Source organism: Sciurus carolinensis, chromosome 2 (genome assembly GCF_902686445.1).
Source record: "Sciurus carolinensis chromosome 2, mSciCar1.2, whole genome shotgun sequence".
Taxonomy (NCBI): Eukaryota; Metazoa; Chordata; class Mammalia; order Rodentia; family Sciuridae; genus Sciurus; species Sciurus carolinensis.
The window spans coordinates 47844411-47871760 of NC_062214.1; the positions used below are offsets into that span (position 1 = coordinate 47844411).

Sequence of the window (27350 nt, forward strand, 5' to 3'; positions counted from 1 at the left end):
TGGCATCAAGCCGAGACGTTTTAGGCGTCTTAACTGGAATCACTCCAATACAGGTGCATGGAGGACATGGAACGGAAATCTCGCCGCATCTCAACCACCACAACTTCCATAGTCTCTACTGCCAAGCAATCTGCGCCGCGCTGCGGGAGAGCAGACCCCACCACCAATTCCGGGGGCGGGATCTGGGATGTTTGATCTAATCAGGGGCCTCAGATAATCGGTTAGACCAATGAAAACCCAAGCTTGGATTTTCCGTTGTCTTCTGGGAAAGTACCACCCCGGAAGCAGCCGCTCCTTCCAGCCACACCTGGGCGGAGCTAGCTTTCCGGCCCGCCATCCCACTGGCCGATCTATTGCCAATAACTGGGAGGTGAGAGTAGGCGGGGCCCAGACGCTCGCATCTGCGCAGAGCGCGGCCGGCCGCGCGCGGGAAGCCGCGGAGAGCGCGGAAGCGTTCCCCGCCTCTGAGAGCCCGGCGAACCGGGAGGAGCCTGCCGGAGGAAGGGGAGGGAAGAAGAACGACTCTTTCTGCGCCCCCGCCGGAGGCGAGCGGCGGAGGAACGCGGTCTCTCGACCAGCCCACCCCGTGACCTTCCGGGGTTGGTCCCTCCGGGGAGCGCGGCCCGCGCTGGGGGCACCGGTACACAAGTCGCTACGGACTTGGACGTCACGGCGCAGGTAGGTTGTATTACCCGCGGGGCCACACGGATGACGAGGAGGGACCTCGAGACCCCTCCCACGTGCATCTCTTGCCCTCCGTCCATTGTCAAGAATAAGACCGGGTGTTGTCCTTTTTCCACGTGGTGTCTTTGCACTTCTCTATCAGGCTTTTGCCTGTGCAAGAGAAGTGGCTGTAAATTTGCCTTGCAATGAGAGAGTAGTTTTGCGGCCAGAAGATGGCCTGGAAGAGAGTGCTTGTGTTTGATTAGAAGCGACTTCCCGCTGGAAATAAGGCCTGTGCCACAGTTACACTGGTCCAGCCTCAGAGAAGTTGACAGTGTGGATAATAGAGAGGAGGGACTCTTCACAACCTCTTACTTATTCCACTTTGCTTCACTGTTATCCTTTTCTCTTTCTGAGTCGATAAGTGAAATGACTAAATTCCGTTGGTAATTGAGAACCAAAAGTGAAGGTGGTCATTTCTTTGGGGATGGAAGGGGGCGTGCCTGATTATTAGATTGTGTTGGAAAGACAGCTGAAGGGAAAATGGGAACCAAAAGCAGGGGTGGAGGAGAGTGGAGGTGGGGGAAGAACTAGTGTTATTAGGGAGGAGTGATGTGGAGCTTGTTGCCTGGGAATTAAAGCCAGAGAGAAATGTAGGTCCCTGGGAGGAAATTACCAATCCAGCAGGCCTGGAGTTAGGTTCATATGAACTTGATTTCAAAAGTACAGGAACTCACAAGTATAAAAGATATCATGGTCTTGATGAAATTTCTTTAGAAATGTTAAGTCAAGAGTGTAGACTTGGGCTAGTGATATAGCTCAGTTGGTAGAGTACTTGCCTCTGGAAGCACAAGGTCCTGGTTCAAATCCCCAGCACTGCAAAAAAAAAAAAAAAAAAAAAAAAAGAATGTAGACTTTGCTTTTTACTCATTTGTAAAATTGTTATGGTAATATCCTCATCCTTTTGTGGTGCTGAATAAGTGAGGGGGTCTATGTAAAGTATTTAGCAAGTCACAACTCAAGAGTGTTTGTTGAGGCTTAACTTTGAGGCCTATGGAGGAGGTGGAAAGATCAATGTTCTAGGTTGGCTTGTAACTGCTCATTTCTGGGACCAGCTCCCCCTAGCTTTTTGCCCTGAAGAGTACCCAATTTTTTCCCAGCCCTACACTGAATCTTGTCTGTTTCATAATACAGTGTTTATTTTTAAAAACGTTAAGGTCATTGAAATGGAAAAGTTCATGATTTAAGTTTTTAAATGTAAACATATTCACTATTGTAATGTCTTTTTTTTTTTTTTTTTAGTGGAATATAATCACAGGGAAAAAGCATACCAGTTATGGAAAAAACAATCAGTATTTCTTTGTGATTCTGGAGTTGTTTTGTTTTTAAGGAAATGGGACATTTTAGCTATAGTTAAAATTTATTGCATCCACTCCTCTGACTTCTAGGAAACTCTAAATTCTAAGACATCTTTCCATTGTGGTTTTATGCAACGTATATGGTAGATATTAGTACCACAGAAGCTAATAATCCCTTCTAATTTCTGCTCACCCTCTATGTTTGCTCCTTAGAACTTGTCATTGGGATTGTGTCCACCATTTTGATCCTGTTCACTTGGCATTAGTTCTCTTAAGCTCTCAAGAAACACCTTTCTCTTCACACTGTAGTCTTTGTTAGAAAAACTCAATGAAAGACTAACCAGTTGATGGGCATATGCTGTCTCTGGTTGGATATTATTAGACCAGTGACCACTCTTCTCTTCAACGTGGTCCACTCTCTTTATGCAGATATAGTTTTCCTGTTTTTCTGGGGGCAGTCACATCTGTCCCAAGCTTCCAACAAAGAGTAACCTTCCATCATCAGAGGTACTCAATTTAAGAAAACAGGATTTTTTAAAAATTCATAGTAATGTAAACAGGTATCAAACTTCTTAGCACTTGATGTATGCTGTCTTACTTAATTCTCATATTACAGCTAAGCCACAGTTGAAATAGTTGCATTTTACAGTGAACAGACTGAGGCTTACTAAGTATTGGCTACAGTTTGAGCTTCAAGTCATCTCTCTGTAGTATATAAATGTTTTGCCACCAATAGAAAAGGAGGATTGTCAGAGCACAGTAAACTTTGGAATTCACATAGGTTCTTTTCAACTTTATTGCCCTACAGCCCCTGGCTCCCTCAAGTCAGAGCGAACACCCTGGCAGAGGCCACCTTCCACAGATCCAGAGATGGCATCCGTGGATTTTAAGACCTACGTGGATCAGGCCTGCCGAGCTGCTGAGGAGTTTGTCAACGTCTACTATACCACCATGGATAAACGGCGCCGTCTCTTGTCCCGCCTGTACATGGGCACAGCCACCCTGGTATGGAATGGAAATGCTGTTTCAGGACAAGAGTCCTTGAGTGAGTTTTTTGAAATGTTGCCTTCCAGTGAATTCCAAATCAATGTGGTAGACTGCCAGCCTGTTCATGATGAAGCCACACCGAGCCAAACCACAGTCCTTGTTGTGATCTGTGGAACAGTGAAGTTTGAGGGCAACAAACAACGGGACTTCAACCAGAACTTCATCCTAACTGCTCAGGCCTCACCTAGCAACACAGTATGGAAAATAGCAAGTGACTGCTTTCGCTTTCAGGACTGGGCTAGCTAGTGGGGGCAAGAGAGGCCTCCTTGCTCAGCCCCAGCTTTAAACACCAGACTCAAATCTCAGGATACAGAGAACATAAGTTAATTTCTATTGTTGCAGTGATACTGCAGACAACATTGTGCTGAGGCTGAACTCTTTTGTGTTTCTTGCAGCCCCAGGAGCCCCTTTCCTGAGTAAATACTTGTTTGTCATAGTTGCCTTTTAAAAGTAGTAAACTTTTCTATTTTTCTACTTGTCCAGTAGAGATCCTGATTCTGGAAGTTCTGACAAATAAAATAATACAAATGTTGCTTCTTTTCCCCTTGCCTGATGCATTTGACTAGGTTTTGAGGATGCAGGAGGAGGGTTGAAGGCAGAAAGCATAAGAGAAGGTACCTGTGGAGGTTTGTATTCCTGGGCTGAGCATTTACCTGAGGCAACTGTTTGTACACAGGTGGGCAATGATACAGGATCCAGGGAGTTCATGTTAAGCCAAGGGGTTCCTTTGAAACTCATGCCCACTGTCCAGGCTTGAGGTGAGACTAGAAATCCTTAGGACCCTGAAAATTACCTATGCCCAGGACACACCCCAGACCAACTACACCAAAACCTCTGAGCTTAGGGGTGGGCATTGGCATTTTTCAAACTTCTCTAAATGTGTGATTCACTTGAGGGCACATCAGAATCACCCAGGAGAAATAACTGGGCCCTACCTTAGCACCTGAGCTGAGAGTTAAATGGTGATAACAGATGAAATACTAGAATTAGCTAATTACTGCTTATATGTGAGTGATTACATTAAATTCTCAAAATGAGAAAATAATTTTTTTTAAAGAAGCACTAAGGTTGGGAGCAGCATTTAAATTAGAAGCTACTTTTACTTTTAGGCCAACCCTAATTGCATTTCTCCAGAAAAAAGAAAAAGGGGAAAAAAAAAAAAAAAAAAAAAAACCTGTAAATGTTCCATTACTTTACTCCTTAATCAATAGATGACATCTCCAGCAACTTTCCCAGTCAAGTTGTCTTTGATAATTGTGTGCTAGGTCTTGGATGGGATTATGAGTTAGAATTTTGTAACAGTATTTCACAATTGGAAAATGTGAGAAGGGAAAGAAACATGAAATAGTGACACAGATGGCAGTGTCTTCCTGATACCCCATTCTCTACTAAGTACTAAATCCCATTTGAGGACTGAGATTTGGTGTTAAATTTCAATTTATAGCTAGGATTGATGTGATTAAATCCTCACCAATGATGTAGAAGCTGAAAAACTGGATTGCTGGGAATTTTGCTTCAATAGACTCTTCCTCGTTTCTCTACCCTGCTTCCTAGAAACAGCTAATGATGGGCAGACCACTGGCCTTAACTGTTTTGGACAAGGATAGGCAGCTACACCCTAGAAGTAGGATCATGTTGAGCTAGAAGGAAGCTAACTCTCTGGTAACTATGTGGAACCACCAAAATTGCTCCAGTTCTCTTAGCAGTTACCAGTATGGGATATGTGTCCTGGATTGTAGCAGTAATCCTAGGAAAGGAAAAAGATTTGTAACAGGAGTAGAAAGTAGTTTATTTGTACAGGTGGCTCTGCCATGGGACCAGAGTAGGTTCAGGTGTGTTCCCTGCAGTCAAGGGTTTCCTAATCTAATCAGGTGAATTGAAATAGCAAATTAGGTACAATCAAGTTCCCTGTGGCAGTATTTCAGTCAACATTTAACTGCATCTATGACTGGTCCTATAAGATCATATTGCCTTATATCTTGACTGGTCTTAATTTGTGTGTCACACTTATGCTCACACAGTGAAATCAAGTAACAACACATTTCTTAGTACCTGTTGCTGTCATCAAGCAACACATGACTGTAAATGCAGCTTCAAAGCCACATCTAGAGTGGTCAAACAGGTCTTACAGACTCATACCTGACAAGCTGAGCAAGCAGTTCAGCTGAAATGCTAGTAAAACATGAAGACACCAAAGTGAAGTTCCAAACCAACATGTAGAATTGTCTGATACCCTGAAACACTGACTACTGTCCCATAGGAAAAGAAAAGGAAAGAGAGTGGCAAATGAATTGTGGGAAGAGTGAGATGCTGCTCGACTAAAGATAAAGCCCCCTATGCCCACTAGAAAGTAAGCTGAGACACTACCTCCCTCACCTCAAGTCTGGACAGTGGGCATGAGTTTCAAGGGAACCTCTCTGGAGTTTTATCATTGATCAGACCAGAGAAACTTCCAGATTACAGGCTTTTTTTTTTTTTTTTTTTTTAAGACAGGGTCTCTCTGAGTTGCCCAGGCTAGCCTTGAACTTGTCATCCTCCTGTCTCAGCCCCCTGAGTTGCAGGGATTACATGTATGTACCACTATGCCCTTACAAAGTTTAAACTCCAGATAATGTCCAAACTGGCAAGACTGTGTGTGTACCTACCAAGTTTGAAACAGACCACATTCTGAAACTTTCTGATTTTTTGGTGCTCCAGGAACATCTGCATGAGGACTAACATGGTTCACAAGGACCCCTCAGTCTTGCTAAATATCATTTCACACCACCACTGAACCTCATTTCTCTTCTGCTAAAATCCTCCAAGTCACTTTTCTTTACCTACTCCCTCCATCCCAGCCCTATCTGGACCTCCTCCCCAACATCAGTACACCCTCCCCAGGACCACCCCTGTTCTACCAGAGTGAACTTAAACTGAAGAACTAATAGACACTGCTCTGTCACCACAGAGATACCTGGAATAGAAGTGAAGGGAGAGGGTGAGACAGAAAAAGTCAAAAGCCTTTCCTTTTCTCCACAACATACCATAGGGTCTGTGAACCAGAATAAACAAGAATATGCACCAGGTGTTTGTGATCACTCTTAAGCCAGCTGTTTAAAGTTTTGCTTTAGGAGAATTTAATTGTAAGACAAATTAGGTGAAGATTTTACTATTTTTTGGTTTTGCAACTTTTTGTCAAATTTGTTTTCCTAAACCAGATTTATAAATCTTATTCCTTGTTGTCTGTCTTAATAGACTGCATATATAAATATTGTCCACTGAAATAATGTCAAGGTTCTATTGCTGGGATTAAAACAATGAGCGTAGGAAAGGAAGAAAACATTTCTGAATTTCAAAATTACTCAACGTAGTAAAAATTTTGCTTCATGCCTGTAATCTCAGGAATGATGGAGGTGGGAGGAATACTGGGGTTTGAATGGGGATTTCTTCCCTGTCACCAAGTCCCACACCTCTGCCTCTCTCAGGACTGCTTCCTAGTTCCAAACTGGTCTCCTCCAATCATGTTGTCCTCCCCAGTTCTGGCTTGGTCTCTGTCCCTAGGAAAGACTGGGAGGCAAGGGCCTCTGATGGGTTTGACCTAGAGGCTGGACCTTAGAGGCATTGAGTGGGACAAATGGGAGGGGTTATGGCCTTCCACCAGGTTTAGAAACCTCTCCACAGCCCCAGACACTTGTCTGAATGTGTTCCTGAGCTTAAGTAACTAGTGTTCATGCTAGTCTCCATCTTACTGGAGTCTGAGAGTGAGGAGGGGTCAGGGCGTGACCAGGGTATGGATCATTCTGTCCCACCTTCCCTATTGGTTAAAGTTGCGCCCTTGGATTCCCTCCTGAACAAAGGACTGACCTGGGAGTGGGGATATGCCAGACCTCCCCTTAGGGGAACTGCCTGGAGAGAGCCAGTGACCAGCATGCCCTGGGGTTCTCTGGATCTGTACTAGATCATCCTCCTCATTTAGGCGGGGCCTTCCCCTCTTGCACGTGGCCTTTGCACTGGTTGTTCCCTCTGTCGGAAGATACTTTCCCAAATGTCCCCAGGTTGCGCCCTCACCCCTTTGAATTTTTGCTCAGTTTAACTCCTGGAAACTATTCAGAACAACTAACCTCGGCCACCTTGCACCTGATTGCTCTCCACTTCATCCTTTGCAGGCATCACCTTCTATACTTATTGTCCCTATTCATGGTGCTGTGGTCATCCTGGGTATAATGTGACCCTACAGGGCAAGTTCTTGTCCATTTTGTTCACATAGCAAGGCACCAGATGGGGAGCCTTGGGCGCAGGAATCCCACCTGACAGATGCCAAGGACCCCCAGCGGCTCTTCCTGAGCACCAGCAGCACCACCAAGTGGCCATGAGTTCCTCTATGGGCACCCCCAACCCTGCTAGTGGTGGCAGGAAGCAATACCAGGGTCACCGTACCTTCCTGAAATTCTCAAGCCATGAGCGCACCCCTGTCCTCTGGAAGACACCCTGCAGTCATTGCACTGTTTTGTGACTGGGAATTCCAGCCCCAGGTATGCCTGGAATACCAGGAAGAATCAAGCCAGCTCACTGATGACCATCACTTTGTCCCCAAAGTCCAGGCTGCTGGACCAACCCTTAAGAGCTTCCTGCTAGGCATTCCCAACATGACAGAGGCTAATGCCTTTCCAGGGGATGGGGTCTTGGGGAGGAAGAGACAAAAGTGTCCCTGAGGATTCTGGAGAGTCCCAGAAGCTTGTGTGTGTTCAGTTCACTGATCCTAGTCCCATCTTTGCTGAGATTAAGGACAAATGGGTTAAGAACTACTTTCACCCTCACTGTTAAAACAGTGTGAACTGGGATGTAACTCAGTGGCAAAATGCCTGCCTTGCATACCCAAAGCCCTGGGTTCTATCCCAAGTTTAAAAAAAAAAAAGTGAATACTGTTTTCAATTGGGGGCTGGGTGAGGTTATGGCTCAGTGGAAGAGTGCCTATCTAGCACTGTGTGAGGTACTGGGTTCGATCCTCAACACCACATAAAAATAAATAAATAAAGATATTATGTCAGTCTACTACTTAAAAAAAAAAAAAAAGACTTCCAATAAGGTAGCATAGCAGCAGTTTAAAACATTTTATGTCTTTGCTAAAACGAAATACAGGTTACAGCAGAATCCATAATCCTGAATTTGGCTAACATATTACAATAGGGAACATGAAGTACAGATTACACAAATGAAGATTTATGATTTTGGTTTAAAAGTGCAATAAGGACTAACCTCAAGTACATTTCTCCCCTGCTCCAAAACAAACAAACAAAGGTTATCACATAGAAAAAATAAACAGAAGGCATCCTCCTTTCTCTGTGTTTCATTCTCTGAAGTCCTTCTTCTTCTCCATTTTTTCTTTGTTTTTGGCAGTGCTGGGGATTTGAACCCAGGGCCTTGTGCTTGCAAGGCAAGTACTCTACCAACTGAGCTATATCCTCAGCCCCCTTCTTCTCTAGGTCCCCAAGCCTGCTGGTCAGCTCTGGGGTAAGGCAGCACAGGTCAATTAGGTAGGTTGTAACAGAACACAATCTTTTGTGTCTTCAGTTTGTTTGAAAAAGTCCACTCTGGTAGAACAGGGGTCCTGTTAATGTAGGGGAGGAGGTCCAGACAGAGCTGGGATGGAGAGAGTATGTGAAGGGGAGTCACTTGGAATTCAGTAGGGGTGTGAAATGAACATTAAGCAAAGTTGAGAGGCCCTTATGAACCATGTTAGCCTTCATGCAGATGTTCCTGGAGCACCAAGAAATCAGAAAGTTTCAGATTGTGGTCTGTTTCAAACTTGGTAAGTGCATACCCATCTTGCCTGTTTGGATTTTATATCAGGGTACAGTGGTATATACGTGTAATGCCAGCATCTCAGGAGGTTGAAACAGGAGATCACAAGTTCAAGGCAGCCTGGGCAACTCAGTGAGACCCTCAGAAACTTAGCAAGGAACTGTTTCAAAATAAAAAATAAAATTAAAAAGGGCTGGGGATGTTTCTCAGTGGCAAAGTACTCCTGGGTTCAATTCCTGGTACAAAATAACAAAACAAACACACATGTTACCCTTGGATCTTTGTGTGGGACAATCAAAGATTTACATACTGCTTTGGTCCATCTTAAAAACCATCCTTACCTCCTCTACTACCTTGCAGAATTAGGGCCCAGTCTCTTTTTCATAAAAACTAAACTTGAGGTTGCTTCCCCTTTTAGAAAAGGGGTTGAAAGTAGGTGAGAGGAGGGACACTAGGATGCAGAATTTAAGGAGGTGCTGCTCTCGGGGTCTTGTCAGTGCAGGACCCTACCAGAACAAACCTGAGCTAGAACACCTCCTTTAATTGTGTGTCTCAGATTTCCACTCTTCTCATCCTAATCTCGGCTTTGTTTATACAACCAACAGAAACAATACTGTGACTACTCAACTTTTTCATTGTCATTTCCATATGAGGCTTGGCATTCGGTTTGGGGTGGGAGTGGGAGTGGAGGAAAGCTTGTGAAAAAGGTGTTCATAGCATCCAGAAGGTTGACTTGTGTTGCATTACCTACTACCTAGGGTAGAGGTGACTTCTTCACTACTTAAAAAGCTTATAAACCTGGCGCAGTTGTCTGCTTGTAGTCCCAGCGGCTTGGGAGCCTGAGGCAGGAGGATTGCGAGTTCAAAGCCAGCCTCAGCAACTTTGTGAGCCCCTAACAACTTAGTGAGACCAGGTCTTAGTGAGACCTTTAAAATATTTAAAAGGACTGGGGATGTGGTTCAGTGGTTAAGCGTCCCTGGGTTCAATCTCTGGTACAAAAAAGTTTATATAAGTCTTAGCAAAATGGAAAACTTGGAAAAAAACATGCATACACAGAAGTACAGATAAACTATTGATTATCAGACAAGATGTGCAAATCAACCTCATTTTTAAAATGTGTATCACAAAGATACAGACTGTAGTGGATGTTCTGGCAATTTTCCTTGAATCCCACTTTGTACTAGGTTTTTAGGGTACTCATCTCCAAGGTGTACCTCCTAATGGGTTCCAGTTAGTTAGAATAATCCCATTGCCCTTGCAACATTGTCCCATTCAGAGACCTGGGCACAGCAAACAGAATTGAAGAAGAGCTGAAATAGAAATGGGGTTCTTGGTGGTTTTGATATAGGGGGCTAATCCATGGGCAGAACTCCAGATCTTGGGGTCAAGGAAGCCAACATTAAATCATGTTTGATGTGTAAGTCAGTTTGATTATCCCTTCTGCAAAATGCAATCAAAGTCATCCAAGTGATATGAATCACCACCTTACATTTATCATACTGATAATGGGCCAGAACATTTTGTTGTACAGCATATTGCCAGTTGCCAGAAAAAGAGCATTCCTGCTCAATTTTTGGGCATTTTTGGTGCAAGTCTTCTGAGGGCACATAATATTTAAAGCTCGCCTACCTTGGTCCCTGAAGTTCTTTTTGTTTATTTATTTATTTATTTGTGGGATTGAATGGAGGAGTGCTCTATCACTGAGCTACATTCCAGTTTCTTTTATTTTTTATTTTAAGGTCTTGCTATATGAGGAAGTTGGACTGGAACCTGGAATTCTTCTGCCTCAGCCTCTAGAACCACTGGGATTACAGGCCTGCATCACTACGCCTTGTTCGATTTCTATGTACAGTCAGCCCTCCACATTAATACATAGTTCCACATCTGCTTATTCAACCGTTGACTGAAAATATTTTTTAAAATTGCATCATTACTGAACATACACTTTTCTTGTCCTTATTCCCTAATCCTAAATACAACATAACAACTATATACATAGAATTTATTTATAGTTATTGGGCATTATAAGTAATCCAGAAATGATTTAAAGTATATTGGAGGATGTGGGTAGTTTGTATGCAAATATTACAGCATTTCACATAAAGAACTTCAGCATCTATAGTTTTTGGTATACAACAGGGTCCTAGAACTAATCCCACACTGATTCAGACGGAGAATTGTATGTTTATTTATGGATGCTGACCATGTACACACACAATTTTCATACAAGATAATTCATCATACATTCTTTGTGATGACAGTGAGTTCTACATGTCTAACAGTAAGAAATTTTTTTTAAAAATATACTACCAAATATCATAATTGGCAATTATGAGGAATTATTGTGCAATTTTGAAAATAAGTGGCAGAATTTTTGTGATATGAATTTTTGTGATATAAAATAAATATAAAAGGTTTATTGGTGGTCAGAAAAGCAAAATTGAAATTTTGCAGAATATTAACATTTATTACAGGCAGTATGAATGTTCCAATAAGGGCTCAAAGTACTTTGCATTATTTTCAACCTCATCTTACAGATGAGGGAATTGATTTGTGAGTTAAAAAGAAAGAAAAAAGAATGACATTCCAACAGGTTTATTATATATGCAGGAACTTTCTGAAAGTATTGCTAAAAATTAAAGTATCTAGGAAGTGGCTTTCTGAATTCCATCAAGTACTGGGGATTGGACCCAGGAAGGATCCACCACTGAGCTAAATCCCCAACCCTTTTTATTTTGAGATGGGTTCTCACTAAATTGCCCACGCAGTCTCAGCCTCCTGAGTCGCTGGCATAAAGGCCTGTGCTGGTGGCTTCTAGGATTTTAATGTGGAAATAAAGCATTCGCTGTTGTATGTCTTCTTTTAACACTGTATTTTATAATAGAATGCACGTCTTCCTTTTTCAATTAAAATTCCATTAAAGAATCAGGAATGTGTTTTAAGTGCAGAAATGAAGGGCATTCAGGTTGAGGGGATTTGCAAGAATCAGCCAAACCCAAGCAATTGAGAAGCCTCAGGTATATATTTCATTGAAACATATAGGGATCTCACAAAAATATATTTATCTTAAAATTTAAAATTCTCCAAGTTTGTAAAAATGGTTTATCTTAAAAGTTGTAATATTCTGCTCAAATATAAGGCAGATAAAGAACTGTGATGTGTTAAAATTCGAATGCTTAAAACTGACCTTAATCTGCTCTAGAAATATGTTTAATTTGAGCCACTGTAATACCATACAATTTGCAGCATTTTAGACAGCACGTTAAGGAAAATCATCCAAGGGGCGGCGGCAGCGGTAGCGATCCACCATCAGAGTCCACAACCGTCCCCAGGGGTCCTCTTCCCCTCGGGTGCTCTGGGTGAGCGGCGCCTCCTCCCCTTGCGGAGCTGCTTCTGCCTCGCCCGTGCTTGGAGGGAGCCCACGACCCCGACCAGGAGCCCGAAGCAGCTCTCGAAGACCAGAGAGACCCAGGGACGGCTCCCGTGCTTGCCGACTGGCCAATGGAAACGCAGCCCAAGTGGGAACCTCGGGGAAGCAACGCAGCTCCACAGAGAGACGCGGTGAACCCACAACTCCAGACTCTGTTGATCATCAAACGCTAAGTACTTGGATCCAATTCCTCAGTTTTACCCAGGATGCCCAAGCCATTACTCCGCGACCTCCCAGGACCAATTAGAAGAATCTGTCAGTTGGGAGACCCTGTGGCGCACGCCAAGTCACCCTGGAGCTCTAGCTCCGCCCTCCGTCTTCAAGGAGCCTAAGAAGGAGCAATCCCAATGACACAGGCCAGGCGGGGCGGGGCTGGGGTCTCCGACAGCTGCGGAACCTGAACCACCAGGCGCACCGGTGGTGAGCACGTACTGGGCCGCTGGGCGCGCGCTGCAGAGCATTTGGGTGACAGCCAGTAGGACCACAGTGGGAGGTGCAGGCGTCAGGTGGGCGGGGTATTGAATGGGCAAAGGATTTGAATAGAAATTTCTCCAAAGGGAATATACAAGAGGCCAACAGGCACTGAAGTGAACAAGGAAGCCGTCACTTTTTGTGGTTTGTTGTTATTTGTAGTGCCGGGCACTGAATACAAGACAAGGTGAGCACTCTACCACTGAGTACACCTTAGTACAGATCACTTTTTTGTAAGGCCAATGTCTCAAAAAAAATAATTCTGGGCTGGGACTGCTAGAGCCACGAGTGACAAATGTATTCGTTCCAATTTCCTGGAATCATGGAATACATATTATAAAGAGAATCTGCCTAAGAAAAGATGCCTGCTGTCACTTATTTGTCCTTCAAATATTTATTGAAGCCAACTCCTAATTCCTAATGGGGAGATATAGTTAACACCATATTTCCCCAACCCAGAAATCCTCTACACAAAGGTAGTAGGGAAAGAAAAGATATTAATTTTTGCAGTGCTAAGGTTTGAACCCAGGGCCTTGTCCATGCTAGGCAAATGCTCTGTTCCTGAGTTACCCAAGAAAACACTTTAAATTTTTTTTGAATAAACATAACAAGCTAGAAGCCAGGCATAGTGGTGTGTACCTATAGACCCAGGAGACTGAGACAGGAGGAATGCTTTACCCAGGGTCAGCCTGGGCAGCACAGCAATGTTACAGAGGGAGATTTGCTCACAGACTGAAGTTACCATGGGGATCTGCAATCACTGGTTCTTGGGATGTAAACTGCAGAATTTTAAGTAAGTTTTACATAGTAGCAGGCATGAGTCTGTTAGAAAAGAAACAGAGAAAAAGGAAACACTCTCAAAGGAGAAAGGGAGTGTGGGTCATCTCAGAGAGGAAAGAGACAGCAAGCTCCTTCTGCTCTCCTGTTTTACTGGGGAGTACCAGGGAAGTTTCCAGAGAGTATTTACTTCTCAGATGCATCTTTTGACTTTTGACTGACAGGACTGCATCAGACTTTCAGGTCCAACTGCCCATTGTTTTACCCCATGGTAAAGACCCAAGGTAACTCAGGTCAACTTGGCCCCCCAACACTTACCTCTCTAATTGGAACCTGTTCTTATAGATTTTATGGAAGGAGGGTTTGCTTTGAATTATCCTATCTCCCTGAGTTCTGGAATCTAGTCTGGATAATTGTCACAAAAGTCCCCTTTTCAGGTAACTTGCATTCTTCTTATTTGCAGGGAGAAACCTTTGGGCCTGTATCTCTCCTGCTATCAACAGGTTGTTTGCTGAGGAATGTAGTATATGCTGTTAAGCTAGGCAGGGCCAGAGTGGTCTCAGGTAAACTGCTTTTTAGTTGTCAATGGACCTTTATTTTACTTATTTACTTATTTATTTATTTATTTATTTATATGCAGTGCTGAGGATCAAACCCAGGGCCTCACACATGCCAGGCAAGTGTTCTACCACTGAGCCACAACCCCAGCCCGGTAAACTGCTTTTTAAAAGAAAACACCTGGGTATCAGCATAGTAGGCCTACTCTTTAGAATTATTGTCTTATCCTCATGTTACCAACTCCTTATGTCTGTCTGCTATCTATCAGCAAGAGACTCCATTTCAAAACACCCAAACTAGAATGTAGGTATATCACAGGTAATCCACTAAGAGATGGCAAAAACAATTCTTACCGTTTTGAACAGTCAAGCAGATACAACCTGTTATGTTCATGTTTTCAAGGTAATAACCAATCCTCCAGTAAGAGGACTAGATAGTGCATTCTAACTTTCTCTGGTAATTGGGGTGAACCTCTGGTAGCTAACTGACTTTATCCAGAGGAAAAATAAATTTCTGCTATCTCCATGACAAGAGAGAGTTTTGTAACTTGAAGCAAAATGCCCCTGAAGTTAGGCTCCTAGCCTCTCAGAAACTGGGAGATAACAATACTCTCTCATGATATTTACATTTCAAAAAGACAGCTTGTAAGTACTAGAGAAAGGTAGTTCTAGTCATAAAACCTACAAAAGTTCTAGTTAGTCTTCAAAAGGATTTATACGAATTTCAAAGAGAGTACTTAATTATCAATTTTAATAAAGTAAATGCTCAAAGAAAATGGAGAGGGAGGAGGGGGTGGGAGTATGAAAGATGGTGGAATGAGACAGACATCATTACCCTATGAACATGTATGATCACACGAATGGTATGAATCTACATTGGTGTACGACCATAGAAACGAAAAGTTGTACCCCATTTGTGTACAATGAATCAAAACGCAGTCTGTAAAAATTAAAAAAAAAAGAAAAGAAAAAGAAAAAGGGGGGTAGAAATTCATCTTCAACAGGAAAAATTGTCTCATTTTAAATTTGTATTTGTCCTTTCACTCCCCAAACATTACCAACACAACCAATTGTAAGCCAAGTCTGAATTTACTACTGGGGCAGTAAGAGAATGCAATCTCCCAAAGATTTTGCGGTGGCTGGGAGCAGGAAGGCAAAGTCAGAATTTATGGAGAAGTGCAAGTTTGATTTAAGGTGGTTCTTCCATAGCAGAGTTTTGTTTAGAACTGGTGCAAACTGCAAGATTTGAGCTAAAGGACTCAAAGAATCTTAGGGCATAAATTGTGTTTTCCATTGAAGAATGGTTGGGTTCTCAGGGAAATTCCGTTATTGAACAGTTAAACAGTTCACTTGGTTGCAGTTTCCCGGAAAAACAAACCAAGCACTGCCGATGCTAAGGTGTGGTTCCCGGTCCCCAAGCGCCAGCGGTGGACAGTAGAGGCGCGAACATTACAAAGCAGAGACGTCTGCCCGTCAGGAGTGCGCCTTGCGCCCTGCCTGGTAGCAGCTCCCCGCGGTATCCATCCAGGACCCTGCGCCCGGCAGAGCCCCTCATCGCCTCAGTGCGTTTTTGTCTCGCCCCGTGTCCACTGTCGACACAGGCAGTGTCGGCCTGTCCACTACCGCGATCCTAGGACGCCGCCTGGCATCGTAAACCTCCGCGCTTCTTAGTAGGAAACCAGTCACCGGTCACAGGCAGTACCCAGGCTGTGGGGCCCGGAAGCTGCAGGTGCCGCGGATACAGCGGCTGATAATAGACAGGTAAGTGACAACACACTGGAGACAGCTGACCTTCCGCGACTACCTCAGCCTCGGGCCCAGAGCATCTATGGTGCCTACAGCGAAAGCGCAGGTTTTGGCTCGCGGCGGGTGACGTCATCCTGTGCTGCCAGTTAGTCGCTCCGCCCCAGCATACGTCGGATCACGTAGCTAGACCCGAAGGGCCTCCGCAGCCAGACGTGCGTGCGCACTGCCTTTCCCCCTCCCGCCAGGAGGAGGGGCCTGTTGGGGGCGGGGAAGAGCCCCCACCACGGCCAATCAGCGACTCCCGCGCCGGTGTTGGGGGGTGCGCCCTGCCCAGCCCGGCCGGCTGTTCCTGCGGGCCTGGTCCTGCGCTTAGTGGCCGCGTTGGGGTGCGGGTAGGGAGGTGAGTGTATCGCCTTCAGGGTCCCGGCTGGACCCTCCCCGTCTGCCGCCGCTCTCGCCAGTCCGCGCCCCCGGCAGTCTGGAGGAGAGGCAGGCCTCGGGGATGCGGGAGCTGGGTAGGGCCGGCCTGGAGCTAAGGGACAGGCCGGATCCACGCGGCCCCGGATGCGTGCGTTGGAAGGGGCACGTCCGTCGGGGGAGGGGTTCGACTCTGGTTGCAGTGGTTTATTCTTCGTGTGGTCTGTTTGATAGACCCAGGGAGTTCGGGCCGCCAGGGGCACGAGGTGGCTGAGGTGGTCGCTCCGGCAGGGTGGGGGCGGGCGCGGTCAGAACGTAGAGGGCGACCCCCGCTTTATGTCTGCCGACTTTATGTCTAGCTGGAGAACCACAGTTCTGTGGACCGGCTGCTGAAAGCAGGGTCCCTGTGGACCCGGGGGTCTGCTTGTCGGTGTTGATGCATATGCTCCTGCACTGGGAGGTGGCCAGAATGCCAATGAGTTGCAGTGGGACACAGTTGTCACTAGGCCGCAGATAGTCTCTGGCCATGCATGGCCACACTCTCCATTATGCAGGTAAACTAGTAAATAGGGCTCAAAACTCATCTTGTCGATCCAGAAGTTGCTGCCAGTAAGGCTGCCTGTAAGGACTCGGGTTCCCTTGTGGACCTTTTAACAGAATTTTAGGGAAGTCAGGGCTGGTGACATGGGCATAGGCTAAAAGAGCCATCTGCAGCCTTTTCTCCCCAGGCTGGCCTTGGGGTCACTGCCAGACCCTTTAACTTACTGGGTTCCCACTTCCAGCATGTCCTTTCCTTAGGGTTCCTCAGTTTGCTGTAGAGTCTCCTTCAGGCAACATTGCACAAACCTCCTAGGTTTTATAGTTGTACACTCAGGGAGTGATCTTTTCCATGTTTTGGGGGCTGGTGGGCGTGAGGAGCAGTATCATTGGTGGGACAGAAGGATGATGGGACTGGGTTTTCAGAGACAGTGACAAATCTCGCTCTAGACATGTTGAATCTGAGATGACATCTAGAATCTGGGTGAAGAGTTAGAAGGAAGGTGGGTACCTAGGAACCAAAGTAACATGGAGGAAGATTTAAGAGCAGAAGTTCAGACTGAACCTTAAGGAGAAAGCACCTACTCAAGGAATCTGTGGAAAGAGTTAGAATTGGCAAAGCAGAAGAAATGAAGATAATGTGGGGTCTCATGGAGGCTTGGGATAGCATGAGGTGAAATTTTCATGTTGCTGCAGTGGAAAGATCTAGAAGGTAAAAATAGTTTTTTTTTTTTTTTTTTTTTTTGCATTTGGTGAAGCTGAGGTGAAGGGCGTTTTGAACAGCTGTATTTGGGTCCAGAGTCCCACTGGGCTCAAGCTCAAGTCCCCACCAACTTGTCAGTTCCTCATCTGTGAAATGGGGATCATAGTAGTACCTTTGTACATGGGAAGACAGACAACTAGCCAGCAAATTCCAGGCATAGCTGTAATGACTTGACATACTGCATTCAAAGATTCACAGTAACCTGTGAGTCTTCTACAGAGGAGGAAATTAAGCTTCAGAAAGGTTAAGTTACTTACTTAAGGTAATACAGCTTAAAAAGGTGTGAAACTGTGGGCTAGGGATACAGCTCAGTTGGTAGAGTACTTGCCTTGCAAGTACAAGGCTCTGGGTTCAAGCCCCAGCACTGCAAAAAAAAAAAAAAAAAAAAAGTTGTGGAACTTACATTATTTCAGCAGAGTAATGATAATGCAAATTAACGGGTGTTTAGGGGTGTTGGAAGTGGGGAAGAAATTATAAACTACTTTTCCAGGAAATTTTCCTCCTGGAAAGTAGTGCTTTATTTAGTTGTTTTCAGTGGCAGTGTTTGTCTAAGTTTTGCCCTTAGACAGTGGTAGCCATGTGTTTCATTTTAGTTATCTGGTTTCCTGATCAATGAAGTACATATTATAGTTGCCATAAATTCTATTATAGCTTTGGGGTGTGTCTTTGAGCAAATCAGAAAATGACTTTGATAAGCAAATTACTGCTTCAGTGCATTTCACTAGTCATGACTTGAATTGTTTATGTGTATCATTGTGGAAAATCTTGGTAGTACACTTTTCATGCAAATATCTTACAAAAGTGCATTAGGAAGTTCACTTCAAAACACTAAGAAATGAAATGTGATTTGAATCTTTAAATGAGAAGCTAGGTTGTTAATCAGTGCATGTCCTCTAAAGAACTGAAATAATCCTCATAATTTCTAGTCCTTTTACCTCAGTGGTTGCTCATGCATGAAATAATTCTTGCTTTTGTTTTCAAAGCTGTTTTTGGAAAGATGGAAAGTGGTGCAGTTCTGCTGGAATCCAAATCTTCGCCATTTAACCTTCTGCATGAAATGCATGAGCTCCGCCTTCTGGGTCACCTGTGTGATGTCACAGTCAGTGTGGAGTATCAGGGTGTCCGGAAAGACTTTGTAGCCCATAAAGCAGTGCTGGCAGCCACCAGCAAGTTTTTTAAGGAAATGTTCCTTAATGATAAGAGTGAGGATGGTACCAGAACTAATGTCTACTTAAATGAAGTACAAGTTGTTGACTTTGCTTCATTTCTGGAGTTTGTCTATACTGCCAAGGTACAGGTGGAAGAAGATCGGGTACAGCGGATGCTGGAAATGGCTGAAAAGCTAAAATGTTTGGACCTTTCAGAAACTTGTTTCCAGTTAAAGAAACAAATGTTAGAGTCAGTCCTTTTGGAATTACAGAATTTCTCTGAATCTCAGGAGGCAGAGGTGAGCAATGGCTCACAGGTAGGTGTTGCTCCAGGCTCTACAGCAAGTGCAGCCCTGGATGGTGCTCACTCCAATGGCCTTGTGGATTCCCCAGATTCCCCAGTGGAGAGAATCAGCAATGGCATGTCACCTGATATGCCACTGAGGAAGTCTAAGGAGAAACTAGACAAAAAGAAAGATGTGGCTAAGCCTCCCTACCCTAAAATCAGAAGAGCTAGTGGAAGGCTGGCTGGAAGAAAGGTATTTGTGGAAATCCCTAAAAAGAAGTATACAAGAAGACTCCGGGAGCAGCAAAAAAGTGCTGGGGATGAAGCTGAGAATTATACATTTTCCCAGGACCAAAGCCCAGACAGTGTGGAACCAGAGATGGAACCAGTTGCAGAAATCCAGGATGGCAGTACCAGTGTGGAGTTGGAGGAAGTGCCGCCAAAAGCAGCTGGGGAGGAGGAGGAAGAGGAGGAAGAGGGGGAAGAGGGAGAGAAGAAGAAGAAGAGCAACTTTCAGTGTACTATCTGTGAGAAAGCATTTCTATATGAGAAGAGCTTCCTGAAGCACATCAAGCACCACCATGGCGTTGCCACTGAGGTGGTGTACCGCTGTGACACCTGCTGCCAGACATTCGCCAACCGCTGCAACCTGAAGAGCCATCAGCGCCATGTGCATAGCAGTGAGCGCCACTTCCCGTGTGAGCTGTGTGGCAAGAAGTTCAAGCGCAAGAAGGATGTAAAGCGGCATGTGGTACAGGTGCACGAGGGCGGTGGTGAGAGGCACCGCTGTGTCCAGTGCGGCAAGGGCCTGAGCTCCAAGACGGCGCTGAGGCTCCATGAACGGACACACACAGGCGACAGGCCCTACAGCTGCACAGAGTGTGGTGCCAAGTTCTCACAGCCCTCAGCGCTCAAGACCCACATGAGGTAGGCGGCACCTGACCACTTGGCTGCCCAGGGCCAATGCCTCTGACGGGGCTGGCTGGTTTGCAGGGACTTAATCATTCTTGAAATGAGTTTTGAGAAACCAAGGTGGTTCTGGGATTTAGACCAGTGTGGTGGTCTCTGCATTGTTGCATTTCTTAATCAGTTCCCTCTAAGAATGGAGAGACTGGTGTGAGAAAGTTTTGAATTCTCTTTGGAGGTAGAGAGGCTCAGAGAGATGGCTCCTCAACTCATAAGGCCCATGGACCAGTGGAGATCCTCCACTGTCTGCCTTGACATGTCCAGGCACAGAATCCTGGACTCAGAGCAGAGCCACTCTACTGCTGCAGGGCATGTTGACAGCCCCCACCTGGAAGTCTTACCTGGCATGTGCCGCCCACCTTTGATATTCACAGTCCCCTCCATCCTTGAAGAGTTGGGATAATCACCCTTTTGGGCTTTCCTGGACACCTCATTTAGAACCTGGGTTCTGTGACCAGCTGGGTCCCATTAAAGAGCTCAGATGACCTCTTTAGAACACTTCTCTGATCTTATCTTTAAGTTCATAGGACTTGGAATATGTGCTGTATGGTTAAACTCCAGATTCAGGACAGACTGTGTTTTCTGTTTGTTTTTTGAACTTTTAGGTGGGTGGTGGTCAGTATTTAAATGTTTCCTTATATATATATTCAAAATCCAGGCAAGCAGTTAAATTTTCTAACCTGTTCTAGGTCTGATCTCAAACCTAGGCCAGTCTTTGGGGTGGTGGCATGACATTTGTCATCTTTTAGTGTAAAATACTTGTTTAGGAAGTGCTCAGTAAAGTACGGTTGATTGCTTCATCATGCTGGTTGCAAAATTAAAATGCTCATGTATGCTCCTTAGAAAATGGAAATAGGTTGCTTCAGCAGTTTGAGAACAGCTCTCCTTTTGAGACTGGTCATGTCATTAGGAAATGATGGTAAAATTTCTGGTCATGTGGTACTTTGTCAGCAATAGTTCTTAAGTGCTTGTGGCTGATTCTGAATGAGGAAGCTTTTACCAGTATTAGATGACACTCTTTAGTGTTCTAAAATATACACCAACGCATGGGCTCCCCATGCATGCACTTGCCTTATAGCATGACATGGATGATGTTCAGTGATTCCACACTGGGATGTGAACTAAAATGGTTATGTGTCGATCTATTAGCCTTCCACAGAAATTGCATTTATTTTGGGATGGCAATATGGGCTTTCGACCTTTCCCTTAGGTTATTCTTATCAGGTTTCTTGGAGTAAACGATTTTTGCAGGATAGAGTGGAAATTTTATTGCAAAGTGAGCTTTGAAATACACCCTAAGTTACCATCTGAATGTTGTACTTTCAGAATTCATACAGGGGAAAAACCTTTTGTCTGTGATGAATGTGGTGCAAGATTCACTCAGAACCACATGCTGATTTATCATAAAAGGTGCCACACAGGTAAATACCCATGCTGTTGTGATTGAATGTCTTTCCTAGCTGTAGAAGGGAACTGCAATTGACTAGAAGTTGGCATCTACCAAAGTGGTCCAGGTTAAAGCCATGCTATAATTTTTTTATCTAGTAAGCAAAAAATAAATCAAAATACACCCGTTGCCTGCAGTGTTTATGTGCTTGTGGCCATGGCCTCTATACCACCAGGCAATAAGATCTGGCATAAGGGTCTTAGGTGTCAAAGGTATGAAATAGTTCTTACTGGCATAGAAAATTCCATTTCCAGGAATCTGCATGAAGAAATTGCTTAACATATGAAAAAAGCTATATGCTATTAGTATTCCTTTTGTTATTTTAATAACATAGAATTGGAAACACCCTGATTGTCCAAATTAATGTAAGGAAATGGTTCAACAAACTCTGGTAAATCCATTCCCTGGCTCATGACGTGACCATTCAGATCAGGGACTCTGAATGGCATGAAAAAAACTACTGGGCTTGGTTGTTGAATTTTAGAATGCTCAATTAATAAGCTCACAGTCACTCCCAACTATATTGAAAACCTGCACATAAACGAAGAAAATAAATTGCAGTATGATAAATTGTTAAATTAAGGTAGTGGAATAGTCTCCTATTTTCCAAAATCTTTGTGATACAATTTTATTTTATGGGGGAGAAAGTTCAAATTGGCTTTATTCTGGTTCAACAGTGACCATGAGGTTCAGAATCTTGTAAACTACATAAATGGTTACAGAATCTAACTGTTGTGTACTGTAGTTACTCTACTAATTCAGTTCATTCTTTGCTTACATGTTTCACTTTCTAAGCACTGTCATACTGGCCTCAAATTCAGATGCAAGCAAGACAGAGATGAGGCATTTCATAATGTAAAATGAGTAGAACTGGTGTCTAATGGAAGCTGGGTGGGGCAGTGTCAGGTCACATCAAAGGATTAAATTAGAATTGGTCATTTGATGAGATTATTCATGTATTAAGATTTTATTAAAGCCAGGATTTTTATTTGGATGTTTGTGAAATCAGGGGCATGCCTGTAGATGAATCCAAGTTGTGAGAATAAAGAACTTAAGCTATAGCAAGTGAGATGGTATTGAACATTTTCTTGTCCTGCAGTCTAGTCAAGTTGATTACAGTTGTTACTCTAGAAGTTACATTTATAAATCCATATAGTTCTCCTTTTTTCAGAAAAAATAGTCCCTCTTAAAAGGAGAGGAACTTTTCCATCAGACCTATTCTGATAAGAAGTCCACAGAAGTGCTTCTTTGAGAACAATCCAAAAAGCCTTCCAAAGAGAAGTTGTGAAATTGTTTTCTTGCATGGAATGACATTTCTAAAATGTGAGCTGGCTGAATGGTAACTCTTGATCTAGTCTAGTGGAATGTTCCTTAGATTTCTAAGGGTATTTTATACTAACTTTCAGCAAATAGCAAGCATCTTCTGTGAATAAATGTTTTATAATGGTTATAATTAGAAAATATAACATGCTGCCCACCAAGGGGTTTGAGTGTGGACCTACTGTTCCCATGCATTTTGGAATGCCTGTTATTGTTTTTAATTTTATTTTGTCTTTTCATATAGGTGAAAGGCCTTTTATGTGTGAAACATGTGGCAAGAGTTTTGCGTCTAAAGAGTACTTAAAACACCACAATAGAATCCATACTGGATCCAAACCCTTCAAATGTGAAGTATGTTTCAGGACTTTTGCCCAGCGGAATTCACTTTACCAGCATAATAAAGTCCATACAGGTATGGCTGCAGTGTCCCAGGGAAGGAAGTTAGTTTGGTTCAGCAAGAAAAACAGCCCAAAGGTTTTAGATAGAAAAGCTTTAGGAGAAAAATGGCCAAACTGTATGTCACAGTAGCATTTTTTTTTTTTAAATGAGTTTCTAGCTGGGTGTGGTGGCACATGCCTGTAATCCCAGCGATTCAGAAGGCTTAGGCAAGAGGATCACAAGTTTGAGGCCAGCCTCAGCAACTTAGCAAGACCTTGTTTCAAAAATAAAAAATAAAACGTAGTGGGTATGTGGCTCAGTGGTTAAGTACGCCTGGGTTCGATCCCCAGTACCCCTCCAAAAATTTTTTTTTTTCTAATTTCTGGCTCTGAGAACCTGGAAAATGGGAAAATTTTTGTGGGCAAATGGGGGACAATCAAGTTCCTTTGCTGCATGGAGTTTTTAACTAGAAAAGGTAGACACCTTATCCATGAATGAATATTTCAATATGGATGTGCATATTTTAGTATTTTTAGATTGTAAGTAGGGATAATGATCTGTTATTGTATATACACAAGTATGCACACAAATTCAGTTATTAGGGGATTTGCAATTTTATAGTCTTTACTGTGAAAAACAGGTGTCATTTCTACAGATATACCACCTGCAGGAATGGATTGTGGTCTGTTTTTGGTGTTGGCATAAATTCGATATTATAAGGACAATAGATTGGTATGTCGCACAGTTGGCCCTGGAGTCACCCCCAACATTGTTTCCTATATGTGGAAGTGTTGAGGTTTTCCTGGAGTCTGCAGACAGATTTTTCTGGAGTGTATTCAGGATTAAATTCAGTAGGCTGAAGAGATCTCCCAACAGGTTTTTCTTTTCCTACCTCAGGGGAGCGGCCATATTGTTGTGACCAGTGCGGAAAGCAGTTCACCCAGCTCAACGCCCTCCAGCGCCACCATCGCATTCACACTGGAGAGAAGCCATTCATGTGTAATGCATGTGGACGGACATTTACTGACAAGTCCACTCTCCGGAGGCACACCACAGTAAGCGACAGAATGGCCTGTCTGACGGACACTGTTGGTCCTTAGATACATAACCCTGAACCAGCCAGAAATACCTGACATCATTTCGTAAGGGGGTTAGAGGAGGTAACAGCTCAGGTGTTCTCTGCAGTGAGTACAGAGTGAACCAAGTTCATGGCAAATATCCAGTAGTGACACTGGTGGTAGGCAGGTGTTTCATTTAGTAAAGAGGTTTCACTGCAAAAAAAAAACTAAGTTGGAGAAAGACCTATTTTTTAAAAAAGAGGCACTTGTTAACAGTGTATCTGTAAATTGGGATATGTACGGAGACTCATTAAGTGACTTTTGTGTTTGATTTGTAGATACACGATAAGAATACTCCATGGAAGTCTTTCCTTGTTATTGTAGATGGTTCACCCAAAAATGATGAAGAACACAAGATGGAACAGCCTGATGAAGAATATGCATCACCCAAACTTCCAGATAAATTGCTGTCTTTTGCAGAAAATGGCCATTTTCACAACCTGGCCACAGTCCAAGGTGGTGTGCCTACTGTGCCTGAGAACAGTTCTGCAGACATAGTCTGCAAAGTGGAGGACCCCGTGGTGTCCCAGGACTCTCTGCTTGCCACCACCATCAGTGAGCTTAGCGAGCTGACTCCACAGACAGATTCAGTACCCACACAGCTTCCCTCTTTGACCAATATGGAGTAGGAGCTTGAAGTTGTGTGCCAAGCAGTCTTTGTGTGTGATAGCTACACTCTAGACGATGCCAGGGGCTAAGAGAAAGAATTGAATGTGTGCAAAGATGCAGGCAAGAGTGACCTCTGCAGATATTCCTAAACTTCCACTAACTTGCACGCCTTTATCACAGCAGTTTTTTAAAGCTATCCCTTAAAAATCCTGATCTGCATGATCTCAGCTACACTTTGTCGACAAAGACAGTTAACATAAGCTCACTTAATTCTGGTGTATACTGTATGCACTAATCATCCTAATGCTTGATTCTCTTGATGTTTAGATGACTGCTTGTCTTAATTGCAGAGTACAGAGCATTGACCCAGCTCATGAAATTGCTGTTAATGGTCTTCCCGGTCTTGCCCTGCCTTATACTTCCATGTGTGTTTACTTCTTTTGATTCTTTTGAGGTATTTTTCTACAAGCTGAAATAAAATTGGGGCCATGTATTTTCAGCTATTTCTTCCTTGTTGAGTTGAAACAAATCAGATTTGCTCTGGGGAGCCCTTGAATGGGACTGAAGAAATGTGTTATTGCATTCATTCCTCCTCAACACCCTATCTGTAGGCACGAAAAAAGGAATAACAAATTGAACACTTGCAAAACTTTGTATATCTGTACTCATAGCACATATAGAGGTAGGGAATTTGTCATAAAATCAACTTTTGAAATGAGATGTGGCTGTTCAGTTTCATTCTTAAAAACTGGATTAGGTTAAGAGCTATTCTACCAAAGAGTCTAGCCAAACTGTGTAGTATTTTTTACAGAGTTGTGAAAAATGAAGAGGCTTTAGAAAGCACTTGAACATTGGGTAGTCATTTTATTCACAAATAGCAAAATGAGATGATTGTGGCAAATCTTAGAATGCAGAATATTAGTATTTTTGCTAGGTTTTCCTCTATTTCTATAATTTCCAGAAACCCAGACTTCCTCATTTCCACATCAGGAGGTTGAAATGATTGCCACAAATCTGCTTCCTTGGGAGCATGCAAGAATCTGGAAGGGACCAAAAGCCTTGGCACATTCATCTCTGATATGCCTTAATGAGCAGATGATATAGAACCAGTACTGTCTTAAATGCTCCTTTGGCTTTCTCATGCTGGACTTAATTATTGCTCAGAAAAATTCAGTGAAAAGAGGATTCTGTTGTATTTACTACTCCTGACATTTGGTTCCAGGGCCTTGGGTGTGTGGTATGTGCTTGTGAAATGCTTTGATTCCACATGTAATCCTTAAACATTAATTTTAAGAGTGCTTTAAAGGAGCATTACTGTTTACTAGTTGCTTTCTCCCAGATGTTAATTTATTAAATTTTCCTGTGAAGACACTGATTTTCTTAAGAGGAAGGTACCTTGTTCTTAAGCTCCATAATGAAGACAGAGCTGCAGTATGACAAATTGAGGGAAGCTTTTCTTCCTCCCTGCTCATTTTGTGTTAACATGTTCAAGTAATTAGTGAAGTCGCTTCGAGGTGTTTCAGGCCCTGTTTCACACTGCTCTTGAAGGTCACAGGACTGAATTACTCCAAATTCAGTTACGACCACATCATCGTATCCTAGTTGTGTTTACAGAACCAAAAAACAGTGACTGTCATACAAACATTTTTAATCTTGGTGAAGAAGACTGAACCTGCTCAACCCATGTACTGTTTATGGAATAAAGTCATCCTGAGAAGGAATTTAAACAATAGTTTATTTTGTTACCTACTGGAAGAACTCTTGTCTTGAATTTGTTTCTTTAGAAGTTCTACATGAAATTGTTTAATGTGTTAATAAAAGTCTGCTTTGCTAAAGTAGTTCTGCAGTTCTAAACTTATTATACAACTTAGGGTCTATAGAAATAATATACTTAAGATTCTTAACTGAAACACATATAACTTGCTTAGTATGAATAATGAGATTTGAAATCTAAGAACTAATCTTCATCCACAGTAGTCTTTAGAATTGACAGTCTGGGAAGGAAATACTACTTGCTGCTCAGGCAAAATGAAAAATGTTCTACTAGGGAAGGTATAAGTACAAGGTTGCCCTTTGCCCAGCTCTTCAATATAAATCATAGTAGGTATCAGAGATGACTTTTAGATACATAAATTTCTTTATCCCCAGGGTTGGGGTTGTGACTCAGTGGTAGAGCACTTGCCTAGCATGTGTGGGGCACTGGGTTCGATTCTTAGCGCTACATATGAATAAAGGTCCATCAACAACTAAAAAATTTTTTTAAAAAAATTCTTTATGCCCTTCCTGAAAGGATAAGGATATGTGAGAACAGAGAAATCCATAAAACCTGCAGAAGACTTTGGGGGAGGGGGACATCTCCCTGTCTCACCTAATCTAAGTGTAGCCACACTGAGTACAAAGGAGGCCACTTAGATAAGAATATGTCAGTCCCAAGCACATAATGAAGAGTGTCTGGATGGTGGTATGTATGCTGCTTCTAAAGGATGTCAATAAAAAGGTCATCAAGGTGCTGACCTGGTACCATTCCAACC

At 43.3% G+C, this 27350-nt stretch overlaps 3 protein-coding genes across 6 annotated transcripts; 2 read left to right on the forward strand and 1 right to left on the reverse strand.

The window, feature by feature from the left end:
- The first annotated feature begins 420 nt into the window (after positions 1-420).
- Nxt1 (nuclear transport factor 2 like export factor 1) lies at positions 421-3601 on the forward strand. The gene is made up of 2 exons (XM_047541100.1): positions 421-678; positions 2830-3601. Exon 2 carries the CDS (start codon positions 2892-2894, stop codon positions 3312-3314), a length of 423 nt encoding a protein of 140 aa, XP_047397056.1. The 5' UTR covers positions 421-678; positions 2830-2891; the 3' UTR covers positions 3315-3601.
- A 12090-nt stretch (positions 3602-15691) lies between these two features.
- Gzf1 (GDNF inducible zinc finger protein 1) lies at positions 15692-26673 on the forward strand. 4 transcript variants are annotated; one of them, XM_047538926.1, is made up of 6 exons: positions 15692-15845; positions 18531-19908; positions 21274-21368; positions 22959-23126; positions 23990-24147; positions 24489-26673. In XM_047538926.1, the coding sequence occupies exons 2-6, from the start codon at positions 18545-18547 to the stop codon at positions 24837-24839; spliced, it is 2136 nt and encodes a 711-aa protein (XP_047394882.1). In that variant the 5' UTR covers positions 15692-15845; positions 18531-18544; the 3' UTR covers positions 24840-26673. The 4 variants fall into 4 exon arrangements, with proteins under 4 accessions (XP_047394882.1, XP_047394881.1, XP_047394880.1 ...); XM_047538925.1 differs by lacking the exon at positions 15692-15845 and adding an exon at positions 16141-16230; XM_047538924.1 differs by lacking the exon at positions 15692-15845 and adding an exon at positions 16238-17496.
- LOC124976314 (predicted GPI-anchored protein 58) lies at positions 15977-16775 on the reverse strand. Its single transcript, XM_047539254.1, has 2 exons — positions 16484-16775; positions 15977-16440 (listed from the first exon to the last, which is right to left on the reverse strand). Exons 1-2 carry the CDS (start codon positions 16773-16775, stop codon positions 15977-15979), a joined length of 756 nt encoding a protein of 251 aa, XP_047395210.1.
- Positions 26674-27350: the final 677 nt, after the last annotated feature.